The following is a 19,240-nucleotide window of genomic DNA, read 5'->3' on the forward strand; positions in this document are numbered from 1 at the left end:
TTAGCAACTTCCCTTGATTATTACGCCAGATGAGAGTGCACTGTAGATCCATGTCAAATCAGCCTAGAAAAATGTCAGGTTTCATTTTCAGTTGGTCACTTTTAATGATGCATTAATAGCATGATGCTAACCGGCGAAATGCTAATGGTCTAATCCGATTCAATGATCTATACTAGGCTGAAGCTAAAAGTTGCATTGCCAGACTCACAGAATGGCTGGATGAACGGGAAAAGGGTAAATATCAATTGATTTGCTCGAGGGGAGGTGGAAAATGAGCTTATTTCCAAAAAAAGATGGAATATCCCTTTAAGTCAGGGGTATGATGACTTTTCCAACCTTGTTATTCCATGTGTTATTCCAACTGTTAACTTTTTTTTCATCATGATTTCAGGCTTCAGACAAAAAAAGGAACTATTTCAAAAGGGTATGATGACTTTCTATAGACACTATATTTCCCATGGCAGCACCTGAACCATTCATAAAAGGATGAAACTACATGACCAGTGCACAAAGCAAGGTCCATGAAGACATGGATGACAGAGTTTGGTGTGGATGAACTTGACCGGCCTACACAGTCTTGAACACCTTTGGGATGAATTAGAGTGGAATCTGTACGGTGTGATAGTCACAGAACCGGCTTCCTCTGTAGCCTGTATAATATCAATCTGCTACTGTCATACAGGGAACAAAGTGTAGGCTATTGTTGAAGTTTATTATAGCCTTTATATTGCAATGCGATGCAAGGTTAGTTTTATTTCTAACATTATTCTATCAACACAGACATGTAGGCTACATTGATAGTCTGATGTTATAATTTATTTGCTTCAGGTGTTCTGTGGGGTTGGTTAAAACCTGTTATGGAACCTGTTATTATTATTTTTAACATAGCCTATGTGCACAATGGACGGAGCGAACGTTCGATTTCCTTCGGGGTTGGCAGATCAACTTCCGGTTATGAGACTGTCAGAACTGTCAGAATTTCACCACAGAGATGGCAGACACCACTAGCGGATCTTCTTCTTGCTTATCATTTTCACGATGTTTGATGGATTTACCATCAGTGAGCATCAGCGACGTACACCGAATCGTCGGTGCCCTGTCCTGAGGGACAAGGGGTGCCCTGTCCTGAGGGACAAGGGGTTTAAGGGCTATGTCCAGAAGTCAAGCGTGCACGCTGGATAGTACCCTCTTCCCAGTAGCGTCTTAGTTAGCTCGCTCCTCAGTATGCGTCCCTACCCACATTTGGACAGCACTAACTAGTTGGCGTCACCTGACTCGGGGAGAGGGGTGTGTTGACGATTTGCATGACGTGTGGAGCTTGACCTGCGCTGCACAATGGATTATGGGATATCTGAGGCCAAATAAGATGCATCGATGCACGCTTGGAAATCACGCCAAACGAAGAACCAACTAGTGAGAGCGCTTGACTTTCGGACAGTCTATTCTGACGTAACTTCCGGAAAATGCACACTGCCCAGCGTGCACGCTTGACTTCTGGACACAGCCAAGATGTACATCTCCTCCTACATTCACGACTATGAGGGTAAGTATCTGATAACTGCTAACGTTAGCGCTTGCCTAACGCTAACACTACCTATTAAAAGTACCAGCTAGTGTTTGCGATGATGTTTGCTTGTTATCAAATACTAATGTTGTTATTTAAAACAAATTATATACTCCTCCTTTCGTCAGTTTCCATTAAAGATCAGGATTCAGGAGAGGTGGTTGTCAGGGCAATGTGCTACAGATCGCTGAGGAAAAAAGAGAAACCTCACAGCTTGAGTGTATGGTGATGCTAGTTATGGATAAGATAAGATAAGATAAGATAAGAAGATGATGTAATAAGATAAGAGTTCGCTTATCAGCCAAATAACCCAGCGTTTTTTTTATGTTCCTGGGGATAATCAATGTTTACTGTAGTGCTACGTTTACTGTACCTTAGCAGCTACTGTAGCTGGCACAGGTTCACTGTGCATTGCTTGTTTTTGCTTGCATTTGTTATTATGTTAGCAGTTTGGAAATCAGCTAAGGTAAAGTTTAGTGAATTGACAATGGTGACTAGAAAATAGTGACAAATGTAAGAGCAAGCAGGTTTAAAGGTACGTTTACCTAGCTGGTCCCCACTTGGTGAAGGTTTTCTTGCTCATTGTTTTGATCCTTCAATTAAGCTACTACAGTCTGGAGTGAAAGGTACTTTGAAAGGTACTTTGAAAGGTTGGATTAATGTGCTGAACATAATGGCATATGATTTTCAGCACATTAATCCAACACATAGCTTAGAATATTATCCTATCTCCTAACTTCAAAATGTTAGATAGAGGATTCAACATCAGGAGTGTCTGCTGGTCTAAATAAATTAGTCACAATGCAAGACTGTATCTTAAAAGAATCTGTAAGCAATGAAGTTCAAGTTCAAAGTTTATTGTCATGTACTCATAAATAAGCATTTGTAAGTATTGAAAAAGAATGACTGACCAGGCTATGATAATTTGTGACTTACTATGATATTCTGACATTGCAGGTGGTGCTTAAAGACAGCAAGCCTGTGCAGCTGATTCACCACAGATGTACTTGCATTGCTGGAGCTGCACTGTGCAACCACTGTGTAGCGCTCTTATATCAGTCAGCCCACTACTCTCAGCTGAAGGTGCCTGTAGGCCCCCCTGTGCTAAGCTGTACTGAGGGAGAGCAGCAGTGGCACAAACCCAGGACTTTGGTAAGTCAACCAAAAACATATAACTAATTACTGTTTAAACATATAACTAATTACTGTTTTGTAGTTATGTTGTTTTACTGGAGATGTGCTTAAAGTATGTCCTGCAAACACTACAGGGTATAAAACCAGGCCCAGTGGACAAAATGGCTGTGCTGTCGGCTAAACCGAAGAGCTGTCCTAAATCAACAGAGGGTATAAGGTAAACGCAATAGTGTAACAATACATGGGTATTTTGATTTCAGGTCTATAAGCCATTGAGCATTTTCACTAATACATGCTTTACACTTCACTTCACAGGAGCACACTCTACAAAGGCCTCAGTGGGGATCTACCTGATCTTTCCGTGCTTCCGGTGAGTTTGCCCTCTTATTTAACTAGTCTTACCATTTGTAATGTTGTGTGGAGCTGTACAAAATATGCCAGATACTGTGTTAAAATTTTGCTTAATTGATGTTGAGTTGTATTGCTAAACTATACACTACTCCATCCCAAGGTGACTGAGGCATACACTGACTTCTCCAGGGCAGAGTTGCCAATGGTGTGTAGCATGAACATCAGCTGTGAGGTTCCATTGGTCAACTCTGCCTTTGGGATGGTGCAAGCCGGAAGCTCAATTGCCTACCAACAGCCAGCAGCAGCACATCGGGATCTCTCCTTCCATGCTGCCCCACCTCGTCCTTCCCTACCTTTGGAAGGTTACCACTTACAGCCCTCAGTTGACATGTCTAACGCCACTGAGGCAGAGCGCAGGCACTTACAGAGCCTACAGGTAACTTGGGACATGGCAAATAAGCTGGAATGTGCCACAAGAAGCCAAAGCGCCTGCGAGGAGTGGCACCAGTTGCGGAGACCAAGACTCACTGCCTCCCGTTTCAGGGAGATCTGCTTTGTCAGTAGCAAATGTGAAGACAGTCTGGCTGATAGGATCCTGAAGGGAACAGGTCAGACAAAGGCTATGAGAAGAGGATTAGAGTTGGAGGCTGATGCCATCTGGGAGTATACCCAAATAAAGAGGGTCAACCACTATCCGTGTGGATTCATAATCCACCCAGACACGCCTTGGCTAGGAGCATCTCCGGATGGACTAGTATTCGACCCGACAGAACCCTCTCCTTTTGGTCTTATAGAAATGAAGTGCCCAAATGTTAAAAACTATGTTGACTGTCCCTATATCAAAATGACCTCAGGCAAAATGGAACTGAAGACATCGCATGCATACTATTACCAAATTCAGGGGCAGCTATTGGTAAGTGGCATGACATGGTGTGATTTTGTTGTGTCTGCAGAGGACGACACATTGATTAACAGAATTTACAGAGACATAGAAGTGTTCAAGGTCATCAGAGACAAAGTTGACCAATTTTATTTCAAAGTTTACATGCGAAAATGCATGTAAGTGATCAACTTAATAAACAATGAACATAAACAAGCAAACTTGGCTGGTTTACTTTTTAAAATGTTGGTTTAGACAAACAGCACATAAAAGTGGAGTCCATATATTTGTGTTATAAATAACATTTATATAAATAACATGGTCAAACTATGTATAAAGTGCTTGCTTTACACCACTTTTTGTATAGATTTCTAAAAATGCACAATACAGTCTCTATAGTGGTAGAGATTTGCACAAACAAACCATAAATATCAGTTCAAGTTTTGTATAGATTTCTAAAAATGAACAATACAACCCCTACATGGTAGAGATTTGCACAAACAAACAATTAAGGTCAGTTCAAGTTTTGTATAGATTTCTAAAAATGAACAATAACTGATTGTAAAAACGAATCTTTTGAACTGATTGAAAGAACTGATCATTTGAACTAATTGAAAGAACTGCTGACTGAACTGTACACACATGCACACACCATTCAATACAAGGTCAACATTTCAAACCTCATTTGCCCAAGTTTTGACCAGAGGGCCATTTTGGAAATTGGAGTAAACAGGCGACTGTAAAAATCTGATTAATACTCCCCGATATGGCAAGTGGGATTGTGGTTTCAAACAGTTTGTTTTCCTTCACTCTTCTGATTAGCCTCTCTACATGTACCCTCAAGCGAGCAATTGACTGTGTTTCCAGCACATCTGCCTCTGCCATTCCGGCCCTCTGGATGACAAAGGCTGGGCGGTAAACAGTCCCAGGGGCCAGGTCGTCCACCAAGAACCCCTTGTCCACCATAATTGCTGTATCAGGGGTAAGGAGGTTTTTGATCCCGGACTGACGAAATATTTCCCTGTCGCTCATGGAGCCCTCGAACAGGGGCGAGATGAATGTCAGAGCTCCATGAGGGGACATACCAATCATGGCTTTAAAAGTGCAATGTGACTTGTAGTGTGAGAACACTTCACTTTGTAGGACCAGGGAAGATGGTGTCTGGCACCGTAGTTCAGTGCAGTCAAGGATGACTTGTGTGTCACTGTATGCACTGAACTCTGGTGGAAGATTGTCCTTAACAGCTGCAGGAGACATCCAAAAACAGACTGAGCCCAGTAGAGTGTAGAGGAAGTTGGCCCAGGTGACGATGATGCGACTTACTGTTGCCCTGTGTATTTTGAAGCGATGAGCCAATTCTCTCTGTGTGCAGCTAGTGGACAGGTAGGTCAGGAACAAAAAGAGCTCATCTATCGCCAGCAGCTTCTAATGGTTGGGGAGAAATACATAGATACTTTATTCATCTTGAGGGATATTTTAGACATCCAGCAGCTTATATTACGTACACACAAATACATATTTCACCCACATAAAAAATAAATCCCTCACAGATAACCATGTGAATAAAACCATGAGAAGGGTACACTTACAGTTGGTCTGGTGACTGGGCTTTCAGTTACTGTGCTTGTGGAAGATGCTCTCCTGGCTCTGCTGGTCACCCTGATCATTTTGGATGTTGCACTCTCTATCAGGCTCCAAAAAGCCATCAGATGCTTGTAAGATGGGAATCTGAAATATAGCATCCTCGTCAGAAGGGGAAAGCAAAGAAAATTGTAGTAGGCTAACACATAGAAGCAGACAATGGCAACAAAGTACACACTGTACATCAGTGAAAGTAAACCACTTAATATTACAGTCCAGACAATGCGTTATTGTTTTCTATTTTTCAAGTTAAGTGCAATGTTTTGACTGATGCTGTGATGAGTTTGGTTATGATAACGTTGATATTACGATGTCTAATTGATAGCAAACAATAACAATTACGTAGTAATTCACATAATTAGCCTCCCCAAGACAAGTTGGTACTGGATTACATTTACTTAGCTAATGTTATTGTCCAACACTGAAAACAGAAAGTGGGATTTAACATCTTACCTGGTGTAAAATCGAATGTCCTCAGGCGACGAGGCAAATCGCTGAAGTCCAAAAGAGTTGTGTAGATGGAGAGTTTGGACTTGTTCTCTCAAAGCCTCAATTTCTGCCTTCATCCTCTCGTACTCTTCCCTGTCAACACAGACGGTGGGTCGGGCTTCGTGCTCCATCGAGACGGCTTCATCATCTGGGATGGCCTCATCCTCAATGTCCTCCAGCTCAGGCTCTGGACTCGACGGTTTAGTACGCCGTTCCCAAACCCCGGCACGTCTCTTCACAGAGTAGTCGTTCCAGTGGAACAACGATGGCACTGCATTTTGCGACAAAACCCGTCTACCCTTAGCAGTCGTCCGGATTAAATCGAAGTGACGGCTGCATACCTTTGTGTTTTGAGTGACTGTAAATTCCGCCCTCCGTATTCTGTGCAGCCACTTAGCACGTAGGTTAGCCTCCTGAGGAAACCTATGAAAACTTAATACACTGTTGTATCGGCTTGAAGCCGAGCAACTTGGCACACAGCAGTGATCTTTTGAGCCGGCAACAGTTTTCATCAATTTAAATGAACCACGGACATTGAACTTCTTTCGCACACCAGCACTCATTTTAAAAAAACGCCGATGTTTCCGTTTTCCGCGTTGGTTGCTACGACGACCGGAAGTTGATCTGCCAACCTCGAAACAAACCGGAAGCTTGTTCCTTTGCCTGTGCACGTAGCGAATTGCATACATTCTAGTTTCAAACTTTTAACCCCTTAATGGATGGGTTGGCTGTAAACTGAATTGCCCCTTGAGGATTAATAAAGTTTTCTGAATCTGAATCTGAATCTGAATCTGAACAGTGTACATAGGGAATTTTAAAATCGCATGAGCAACTTTTGCACACAGCTTCACAAGACCTGATGCTAGGGCTCAGTTGTGTATACAAGTGACCTAGAGGGCTGATATGTGGTCAGTTCAGAGATGCTTGTTATCTGGTAGAAAGAAAAAACAATAAGCCTCTATAACGCTGTGCCAGTACATCAGTTCAGTCAAAAAAGTTCAATATTAGTCTCCAAAAAGTTCAATCTTAGTCTCATCTGACCTTTTTCCATATGGTAGGAGAAAATTCCAGATGTGTTTTTGCACTGAACTCCAAGCACTATGTTTGGCGAAAACCAAACACAGTACACCACCTTAAACACACCATACCAACTGTGAAGTATGGTGGGGGCAACATCATGCTGTGGGGATGTTTCTCTTCAGCGAGGACTGGGCAGTTGGTCAGGATAGAAGGGAAAAATGGATGCTGCCAAGTACACCCAAATTCTTGAGGAAAACCTGCATCCCATTGTTAGACAGCTGAAGATGGGCAGGTCATTCAACATGACAATGATCCTAAGCTCACTCAAAGTAATTTATTCAACACCCAATTACAATACACATCCACATATAATATATACATATGTGTATGTGTGTGTGTGTGTGTGTGTGTGTGTGTGTGTGTGTGTGTGTATGTGTTTGTGTGTATGTATATAAACAGCGCTGTGAAAACATTTTTGCCCCCTTGCTAATGTTGACTAAAAAGAGGAATATAAAATCATCTTTTGGAAATTGATCTTCATGCATGGATTAAAGTGAAAAAACCTCATCTGACTGAAATTTTTTTGTCCAAAAAAAAAAAAAAAAATTTACACACGCAAGTGAGGCAAATCAAAGGGCCTTAGCGCAGACCTACATAAAATAGGGCCATACAGACTAATTGTACCCTCCGTTTACAAGTAACACATTTTAAAGTAGGCCTAGCTATTCAATACTGCACACTGTTGCTTATTAAGAGTGCTCCGAGGGCCGGCCATAGCCCGTTGCCCCCCCCCCCCCCAAAAAAAAAAAATAGGGGGTTGGGGGGAGTCACTGTCACCCCTGAGAAAATTTATTAAATACTGTTATGTAAATGCATAAATTCTGTGCATTTTCAATCAGAGATTAGGGCCAGTATTATGCCTAAAATGCATGCATGTCTCCAAAACATTCCTCACCAGACATGCATGAAAACAATTAAAACTCACAGCCATAGGTTAACCGTCAGATAGGCCTCTGTTATTGAAGATTTTGAATAATTGATTTGAAATGTAATATGCTAAAGAATTCTGATGTTTGCTGATGTCAGGATATAATTTGGTGTAACTTTACTTAGTGTGATTAGGTGACATGTTGTTTAATTAAAGGTGCATGTCGCTTTAAGACGTTTTAGTTGTTGGAGAACGTGATGCACGGCAGAAATGTTAGGAGTTTCACGGTATTTCTGACCGTGTTGGTCGTGTCAATTGTATGAGAACTGTGCTGTTTGTTACAATAAACATCCAAGAATATTAACTGGAAGACAATACGTTTTTATAAGAACACGCGTCAGTCATAGGACTCCTAATATAAAAGTTTTGTTTATTGGAAACGGACCTACGACTTTCTCTTTGAAGAAGACAAATTAGGCAAACTGTATAGACATAGCCTAAGCTACTGGATCCTTTTGAATTGTATAAATTAACCTTGTTGGCTTATTATAATTATTTTTAGAGAAATTAGCAGTTAAACTAAACAGTAGGATAGCCTAATAGTGGCGTGGCGCAGACACACACTTTTCCGTTGTCTGTCTCTGCGTTTCGGGCGCACCCGACTCTATTAATATTAATAATGACCGAAAGTAGGCTATAGCCATGTTCTTTTTGACTATTCATCTTTAAGCTCCCCAACACTGCCGACCTCTAAGTAGTCTAATTTGATGAGATCGGGGAACTAGCAAGTGCGGACAAGAAGTCATCGCAAACAACGCAGAACTTTGCGCAGCTAGTGCGTGGATGTCTGTCCTGAAGCTATTCTATAGCTTACTATTACAACTGGCGAAACTACTGTTTATTTTCATTTTACTTTTATGAAGAATAATTAGCCCAAATCATAGACTAATTAAACCGAAAAAACGACAGCTTTCCTGAACTTCTGCAACGCTTGTTTAACCTACAAAAGCCTAATAGGCTATGTTAAGCATGCGGCTCCAAAGTAGGCTATAAATCAAGACTGTTCTTTCATCTGTTTCAATTGGCCTTTTTCTCGTTTATTATTGTATCATTATGATGATGATGATGATGATGATGATGATTATTAGTAGTAGCAGCAGCAGCCTAATAGTAGTAGCCTAGTAGTAGCCTAATGTTCATCAACGCAGTTGCACGACCGCATTTATTTATTTATTTATTTTGCGCACAACGAAGATTTTAACATACAGATGGTACGGGTTGAGAATGCTCCTTTCTTTCCCGCACATCGGGACTCCCAAAGCATCGGGACTTTAATTAAAACTGCAACCGCAAGGGGGCAACATAAGACCGCCTTAATAAAATGAAGGTTCGGCTCATACCGGAAAACACGGAAAAACCCGAAGACACCGCGCTGGTGACAAGCCGAGAAAAGAGACATCACGCTCGGCATGTCAGATTGCAGTTTCAGAGTTTTCGAATGTTTTACAGCGTACCTCACAGCTGGCTCTCTCACTCGACGTAGCCTATAACTCAGTCAGTCCAGCAGAGATGCCAGAGCAACGTTTTGGTCAATGGAGAGGGAGAGAAATGCTCCGCATATCCGTCTCATTTAATCCGTCTCATTTAATCATTAAAATGAAGGTGATGACTGGCGAAATTATAATCAAACGACATTTCAATAAACCATTGTTGAAATTAATGAAAATGGTTTTAGAAGCCTTCAATTCAACCTGAAAGACTCGATATAGGCAACCTTAGATTAATTCATTAATTCATTACGGTTACAAGACCGCATTTCCGTGAATAGGCTATTATTGTCAAGGCGAAGACGAAAGAGATGGACAAGATGGACATTTAGGCTACATTTATGCTAGGAATACTTAGAAAAGTGTAGGCCTATAGGCTATTTTAAAACGGAGGCATGTTCATTTTAACCGGCGACGCTGGGTAGCTTACCCAGCACTTTATCACAGATTTTGTCCCCACCACTTTTGACAACTGAAAATAAAATGTATTTAACAGAAATATCTTTAATAGGCCTACATGCCTATCATGTCACTTTAGGCTACTTATAACCGTAGGCTACATGCATGGAGAAGATCGCGCATTTTGTAACATTGTAACAATGGATGGTCAGATATGCGATAGGGCAGTGAGGGTGATTCATTGTAACCATCGACTAGTAGGCCTAGCTCCGCAAAAGAAGTTTCTAGCAACTTAGAATATATGGATCTCGTTATGCATGTTCATGTTGATTCAGAGATAGACATAGACGTGGGCTACTGTGCGTCAATATAACAGCATTTTATCATGTGGTGAATTAATGACTAACGTCAGTTTAACATGTCAGAACTTTTGATCGGCGTTTCAAGTGCATGCCGCGAATAAATGAGCTCGACTGACTGAATCCTTTATATTTCTTGGCTAAGTGCGAAGAGATTGACAATCGAACTGTGGCGTAACTGGTTGAGGCATCTTAATCATACGTCAGCGACCGGGGCTCAAAACTTACTCTACGAACCTCCGGAACCCATTAAGACAAGAGGCATGTCTGCTGAAAAGAAAAGTTAATATGTGAATTCGTGGTTCAGCGCACGCACACACACACACACACACACACACACACACACACACACACACACACACACACACACACACACACACACACACACACATTTTTACATTTACATAATAGGGCTCGGGCACACGCCTTGCATTCTAGGAATATCGCCGCCATTTGGTAGCGCACTGAACGTAATATCCATTCATTCAGATGCACAAGACAAGAAGCAGAAATATAGTAGCGATTTATTCTTTTCCTCTTGCGATCGTGGGTTGCACTGTTACACCCCACTACACAGCAACATACTACCAAGAAGGCAAAAACTAAGTAACAGGAACACACTAAAAGGCAGGAGTAAATCCATAGTAATCCAGTAAACTAAGGAGTGAAGCTGCCAATGTGGCTGTGCCCGCGAAGTTTTGATGTCATGATCCCGAGCCCTAGGGTCAGGAAGTGTCTGTCGAGAGAGAGGGGGGAGGGAGGCAATCGTCCTCAATGCCGCATATAGGTAGGCTATAATGTCTAGTGAACTGGTTAGACAAGTGTGGGGGAGGGGGAATGATCGCACAAGACAATTGCTCTTCATGAAATGGGTAGTCTCACAGACGTTTGTCGATGTTTAAACGTAGCCTACTACATCACTTGCGAAATCGGACGTGGCACATAGAATTATTAGGCTACTGGATTTAATATAGCATAGACTTTGTTCATCCTATATTAGCCTATATTAAAATGTAATGTGCTGCGGGGAAGCATTGGGGAAGTCAGATTATAATCAAGAGTATGCAGCCACTACGCACATAATAGTCTAGGTTACGGACGGATGCGAGCAACCCCATGCAAAAGAAGGCCTTAAGTTAACGGACTGAAGGCCTGTTTACATGTCAAACATGCATTAAATCTAAGAAACGAAAAACACAAATATCATGTATTGTGTCGTAAACAGTTAATGACTTCGTGGCCACTATGCGCAACTGCATCGCGCAGTGAGCTGAAGGATAGGAGGACCGACACTTATTAACACAAAGCTTTGTAAAGCACTAACAACCACCCCTCAAAGTTCATTGTCCATAAGTCCAAACAATAAGTATAAAAATCCGACAATCCAAAACGATAACGAGATCTCCCAGAAACGAAAAACAAGTTTGTTGAGTAGTCTAGTCCTTCCAACAATCTCAGTTTTTGCGTTTGTTAGATAAAAGGCATTCTGTCCTGCTGTATTCCAATGAGAAAAAATCATCCACAAGGTAGGCTAAGGGTCACGGTAATGCAGCATGCAGGAATCTATATAGGCACAAAACGAATGAATGGGTTATATCGGCCAAGACGAATGAATGGGTTGGGAGAGTCGTCTGGCTGTGTCAGCAGACTGCAGTCGGTCTCGAGGGGTTAAATAGCGCACGTACTTGAATTTTAATCTGAAGAAGACCACACGAAAATAAAATCAAATCAAAAAAGAAGGATTTCAAGTGTGCGAACCTTTTTCCATTTTTTTTTATGATTTAGCCTACTCTTGTTCTGCACCTTGACCGGGGATGTGCACAAACTTTTTTACTACACTTGAATTTTAAACCAACTCTTCTCTAGCCTATATCCTATAGCCATACTTTAATAATCAGATGTTATGCTCATTTTTGTAGGTTACACCTCACCGGCAAGCACGCACGCAAATGCTGCTTTTGCACATCTACAATATTGGCCAGGCTATATAGAATAGGCTTTTAGGACTGTATTTTGCCTTCGTGCAACTTTAGTTGTGCTCAATCTAAATTATTGTCAGTAAGGATAGGTCATATTACCAAATGGCGAACCTCGAAAATTATTTAGGATATAGAGCCGTGTCCATTACGCATGCAGTTATTTTTTAGGCTATTGTTTTATTTGAGTGTTTTTGTCTACCATGGCAAACATAGTTGAAACGTTCGCTCTAAACTTATGTATTTCCAATCGGCTTTCACAAAACCGATGAGGTCCAGATCTCAGTGGCCTCATAGCTGCCTACAGCCATGCATAGTAAGCCTAATGATAGCCTAATAGTTATGACATTAATAGCCTATTAATGACCTCATGTCGGAATGGCACGTTGTTTGAAAAAAAAAGGTTAAATAGGCCTAGGCCTACCGCCGAGTGGGGATATGTCGGAATGAACAGCGGATACCAGCTGGGTTGTAAAACATTACTGTATTCGTTGATCTTATCGATGCAGTCCTTGCGGCCACTTCTCCCCATCGTAGGAAACTTTCTGTTTAGTGTTGACAACACAAAGGCCTTCACGTTGTGTGGCAGTGCTTGCTTGCCCTTCGATCCATCCCAGTTGGTGGTTTTGCACCTGTCCCTGAGTTATAGTCTATATGAGTAAGCGCTTATGCTCTAACCGCATAATAAAAGAAGCACCTGCAGCAGTGCTTATGGCAAGGCTATTAACACCTGTCACTGAGCTATGGACAAGCAGTTATGCTCGAAAATTATCATAATAACAGACACACCTAATTGTATGGCTCTATGTTTAAACACATCAAATTAGCAAGCATTTCCGCAGCAACGTTTGCTTTCTTTTTCTGTCGGTCCGCGGTTGCTTGGTCAATTGCGCAGCAAATTATCAGATCACCAGACCTAATTTCACTCCATGTCTCGCGGACCAGCAGCAGTCTCCACGTTTCGCGGCCCATAGTTAGAGAAACGCTGCAATAAAGTGTCATTAGGTTGTAGCCAGGCTATATGTTTAGTGATTTCTTTGTGTGTTTTTCATTGTAGTGTGTGTGCATTGAGTAGTCTAGTTCCTTAAAATACGGAACAAATGCGTCCCGTATCTGTTCAATACGGAAGAAGACTAACTATTACTTATATATTTCTTATAACGAAACGCGAAGAAAAAATACGAGGACTGACCATCTCGTTTCTCCGCGTTTCCCCCAATACCATGGCGACAAAGATAAATAAATATGATTTGACATTTAAGCTGATTGCTGACAAATTTGCCACACAATTCGGGAGAAGCAGCGGACAGGAGCGCCACCACAAGCAAGCACTTCTAGCCCAAATTAACATGGCAACATTGCCTATGACTAAAGTGTCTAAGTAGGCTAGTCCTACTAATATTACATTTGATTGGTAGCATGTTTGTAGCGCGCCAGTTTACCCATCCCCTACATCAAAACAGCTTAGAATCAATCAAAGAATCAGCTGTGTCGGCGTTAGGCTGTAGGCGATTTTCTATAACCATTTTCATTAATTTCAACAATGGTTCATTGAAACGTCGTTTGAATAATTTCGCCAGTCATCACCTTCATTGTAATGATTAAATGAGATTAAGGAGTCGACTATTGACGGATATGCGGTCTTCATCATTTTGAAATGCGGGATGAAACTTTCTGCCACCTGGTGGTTGTTTGGGTACATTGCCTTAGCCTCGAAAAAAATCGGCTTGACGGCCTGCGGGATCTCTTCGGGAGTCCCGCGGGAGAAGGTGCATTCTCAACCCGTACCCACTGTAGGCTAAAACACAGGCCTATCACAAAACAGGGTTCAACAAGAGGTGTAACCATCACTGCAGCTTGCAAGGGAGGTCGCGCCGCATCCCCCCCCCCCCCCCCCACCGCAAATATTTTCTCCCCGGATCTGCATCAATCTCATGATTGACCTCTAGCGCCTCCAGTTGACGGAAATCCGTCATATGACGGAAAACTTTAATCCATGAGTCTTCATGCCTTAATTTGAAAAAGAAGTAAAAATCCAACCTTTAAGGACACCAATTTTCTTTGTGAATGAAGAATGTATCATAAATAAATGTTTTCCTTAAAATACAGTGGGCATAAGTATTTGCCCCCCTATGTTAAATTCCCATAGAGGAAGGCAGATTATTATTTTTAAAGGCCAGCTGTCTCATGGATCCAGGATACTATCCATCCTGATAAAGTTTCCTTGGCCTGTGGAATTAAAATAGCTCCACATCATCACATACCCTTCACCATAGCTAGAGATATCATGGTGTTTTTTTTCCAGTTAGCCTATTAGCCTGTTTGATTTGCATTGAGCTCAATGAGCATCAAACAGGCTAATAACTGGAAAAAACACCAAGGTTGCGTTTTGAGCCACTTGCTGTACAACATCTACACACATGACTGCAAAGCCAACAGTAGTCACACATCTAGCATAAAGTTTGCAGATGACACTGTTGTTATGGGCCTGATTAGCAACAACAACAAACAAACATACTTAAATCAGGTTTACACCTCCTAAGTCTAACAGTTTAACACTGAATGTCAGCAAAACCAAGGAATTGATAGTAGATTTCAGGAAGAAGCAGAATTGCAGTTACTCTCCACTAAAGAGCAGCGGGAAACCTGTAGAGAGAGTTACAAGTTTTAAATACTTTGGCGTTCACATTGCTGACGATTTAACATGGACTGTTAATACTAAACATGTTTTGAAGAAGTCCAGACAACGACTCTTCTTTCTCCTTCAGCTAAGGAAATTCAAGGTTGCAACATCCATACTGAGGGCCTTCTACACTTCTGCTGTTGAGAGTGTTTTAACAGGTAGCATCATCATTACCTGGTACGGGAATGCCACAGTCAAAGATTGCAGAAAGTAGTACGTTGAGCTGAACGCACAATCAGAACTCAACTCCCTGCCCTGCAAGACATCTACTCCAGAAGAGAACTTCTAAGGGCCCAAAAGATTCTGAAGGACTCTTCTCATCTAAATAATGGACTGTTCAAGCCATTGAGATCAAGAAGATGCCTACGTAGTCATAAGGCCAGAACTGAGAGATTCTATCCTCAGGCCATCTAAAATATGAACTCACACTACATTGAAATTGCACACATTCTCTCTCCAGCAATCACAAACACATCTTAACACTTTATATGCACGCACGCACGCACTCGCACTACATTCACATTCATTCATGACAATTTTATCCAGAGCGACAAACACATGTCAATTAAATTAAACACAACTGCAGAAGCTGGGAATCAAACCCCCAACTTGAACATGCTACAGAATGATAGCCTGATAGAGAATGATAGAGAAACGTCTCTGGTGGAGCATGGCGGAACTACAAGGGTCTAAAAACGGGAATACTGGAAAAACGACAACCGGCAGCCATCCGACATCAACAAGCAACCTACACCGGATCGGGCCTGATTTTTTAGTGTTTGAACCGGGTTGATAGCTCAAATGCTGTAGGAGGAGGCGTTCTCAAAAAACAGGCGAGGGAGAACAATATGGGCTTGCCTTGCAGCAAGCCCACTAATTAACTCTCCTCTGTAAATCATGCATACACAATTATACATGCTTGTTCATAGTAAACACGCGCATCTATTTTATATTTGCAATAGCAATGGGCAGAGGTAGTGTAGTGGATAAGGCACTGGGCTAGCATGCAGTAAGCTCAAGAGTTGGGGGTTCAATCCCCAGGTGCCACCATGTGGCCTTGCTCTTAAATTACATTGATATTGGAAGTCTCTTTGGATGAAAGTGTCTGCTAAATGAATAAATGCTACTGTAACCTTTATAACTCATTTTTAAATGTGTAGCAAGGCATATACAGTCCTCACTTTAGATGAGCTCTCAACATCATTAACTAACCACTTGTAACTCCTGAGTTAATCATGAATTACAGTATGGGAGTAATACTTTACAAATTAACATGGGAGTAATACTTTACAAATGATTATCAAAGCATTTACTAATAGTTTGTAACTGGTTCATAATAGGGAAATTATTTCATTTATAAATGGCTGTTTCATTATTTATATATATGTATAAACCATGTGTTTACAAACATTTGTTTTATTTACTATGAACAAACCATTCATAGCTGTGTGAACAAATGCTTTACTGATGATGAATTATGCATGATTAATAAATTACTAATGATGAACAAACCATTAACTAATAAGTAACAAATGCTTAATAAATGATTGTGTGTAGTTATTAAATGTCACCATTGTAACTACTTTATTATGTGCAAGAGTTCATGTAAGAGTACATTTGAGTATAATGTGTGTTGTATTTCATTCATTCTAACACTATTATTGATTGACCTTGTCCCATATGAACTCTTCCCGTGTTTTGGTCCACTAGTTCTCATTTTCTGGTTAGCCGACACATTGCTCTGTTAATATCTGTTTTCACTATGATATGATATTGGGGCAGCCGTGGTGTACTGGTTAGGGCTTAGGGCTTGTAACCAGAGGGTTCGATCCACTGCTCTGGGTTAGTGTGTGATTCACCTCACTGTGTGTGTTCACTAATTCGGTTAAATTGGGTTAAATGCAGAGAAACTATATTCCCTCACGGGATCAAAAAAGTATATATTCATTCATTCATTCATTCTAAAGAATACATATAGGCTAATCCTCCATCCTGGCATCAGTGCAATGCATGTTTTCAAATTTCCCGCAAATACGTTGCAACCTGGCAGGATGGACAGTGAGACACCTTGCCACAAATGTCTGTACATGATCTAATGTATTGCAATGTGTGTGTGTGTGTGTGTGTGTGTGTGTGTGTGTGTGTGTGTGTGTGTGTGTGTGTGTGTGTGCAATGGAGAGAGCGAGCGAGCCTACACACAACTTTTCATGTTACTTTTACCCTCAGTGTTGTCAATGTTCTAATTGTTTATGTTGTATGTTGTTTTGTGCTTTGGCAACACTGTAACCTACCTGCAGTCATGCTAATAAGCAACACTGCAGATTGGCTTGGTAAAAGAAATGTATAACTGGAGCCAATAATAGGACAATATACTAAAATCTGCTTAAGCACCCTTCGGCCTATGAAATTAAAGGAGCGGAACGAACCCCCTATGCAAGCAACCTCAAAACAACACTCCCTGCCAAACACAATTGAGAAAAAGTGTTCAATGAGTTCATGAAAGTGTTAAGAGGGAAAGATTCTGTGCTACAATACTGGAATAGCCTACACAAAGAAGGATACATGGACAGAGTGTGCTTTGATCATCAACAGAATCCAGTACAGGAGTGTTCTTATGCAATGAGTGAGGGAAATATTCTGCATTGGATTTCATTTCAGTCCTAAAGACAGACGGACAGAGTTGGCTCCAACATCAGCTTACAGACAGTTAGCGACTGTGATCTCAACGGATGTACACGTACCGGACGGACGTCAACGTGATAAGCTGCTCTTCCTGACCTTGGAAATGGAAGGAACACACCATCCAGCGTGATTTGAGCACTCGTTTCAATGCATGTTAATGTGCCTTTATGTTCCTGTAGGCTACGAGGAAACGTGACCTGACTGAGAGACAAAAACGAATGATAAAATGGAATACCAGTAGGCTACTCGGTGAATTGTAGCCTACAACCCTAAATCCAAAAGGCGTCGTCTGTGGTGGTCAGTAGCCTTGGGTAGCCCAGGCGATAGGAAACCAGCGTTACAGTTACTAACTTTGTTTTTATATCTTATTTTCGTACACGAACAAAGGATGCTCAAACAAAAATAACTGCAGGAATGTCTGGCTTAAAGAAAACCTGTCGGTGCAGGACCTGTAGCCTATGCAAGTAGGATATTTCAGGCTGCATTGGCAATAATAAAGTGAACACAGATATGGCCCTTTTCCAATATCCTAATTGAAGCAACTCTTTCATGAGACTGAAAACTGTTACCTTTTTTCGTAAATGGGTGTTCGTGATGATGTGGACATCTCTTTGTTGAGCTGTGAGCTGGTTGAAAACTTTCTATGCATCGTTGCCCACGTCCCGTGAGTGCTGAAGGTTAAAAACCAGAGCAGTAGCAGAGTCTGTAGTCCTTTGGAGCAAAACACGGACACAGAGTTGCATGGAGGCACTTCCATTGCAGAGCGATATGGTGTTCTACAGTCTGATTTTCCAAACGAGAAATACCTCTAAACGAGTACGTAACTTTTGTTCTCTATAATGGCTAAAATAATATACCTATTATGTCCAACTAGTGTTGTACATCTCGGCTATAAATCTGATCTACCTACAGCTAAGATGCATAGACAATGAAAAACATAGGAGAGAACTTTGGACAAGGTAGCCTACGGGAAAGTGGAGCTTCGCCACAGCTTAAAGTTTTGAGCACGTCCAAAACCTTATAGTCTATCTGGACGAGTGCCACCACAAGCGACCATACGCTTAACGCTTGGCCCTGTGCAGAGAACAGTGGGATAATGCCCTGACGGTGTTTGGCTGGGCGCGTTCGACACCATGGCAGTCCCTCCTCTTTCTCAAATCTCTGCCCCCTCCGTGTGTGAATTTTAGTAAGTCGACATTCTTACAACGGGTACAATTTCTTAACGTGGACATGGCCCAAGCCAAGCCTACGCCGCATACTCATTCTGCGCTATTTAAGACACTATTAAAAAGTCTGTCTTCATACAGAACTCGCTGTCTTGACTAGGCTAATGCTAAAGCCTAAACATTTCTACATACAGCCTCCCAGACTAGAAGGACAAACTCTGCAGCAGGCTAATAGAACCAGGAAAGGCACTGGAAGTGGTCGCATTGTCTAATTCTCGTAGCAGCCTAGAAATAGGCTAAGTAGTAGTAGTAGTAGTAGCAGCGTTATATAGCCTAATAAAAGCTGGCTCACCACAAGAGACACTAATCAGTTTCTAGTCTACAATTGTTAAAATGTTCAAAGTGAGTTCAAAGGGGAGAG

General features: G+C 41.5%; 1 protein-coding gene across 4 annotated transcripts in view; it reads right to left on the reverse strand.

Annotated features, from left to right (window-relative positions):
* The window catches only part of emid1 (EMI domain containing 1), a 122,514-nt gene extending 103,800 nt beyond the window's left edge, over window positions 1–18,714 (reverse strand). For all 4 annotated transcript variants that reach the window (XM_062543680.1, XM_062543681.1, XM_062543678.1 and 1 more), the window contains exon 1: window positions 18,223–18,714. In XM_062543680.1, the coding sequence (XP_062399664.1) occupies window positions 18,223–18,410 (188 nt within the window). In that variant the 5' untranslated portion in view covers window positions 18,411–18,714. The remainder of the gene's footprint in view (window positions 1–18,222) is intronic.
* Window positions 18,715–19,240: the final 526 nt, after the last annotated feature.

Source organism: Sardina pilchardus, chromosome 8, assembly GCF_963854185.1.
Source record: "Sardina pilchardus chromosome 8, fSarPil1.1, whole genome shotgun sequence".
NCBI classification, from domain to species: domain Eukaryota; kingdom Metazoa; phylum Chordata; class Actinopteri; order Clupeiformes; family Clupeidae; genus Sardina; species Sardina pilchardus.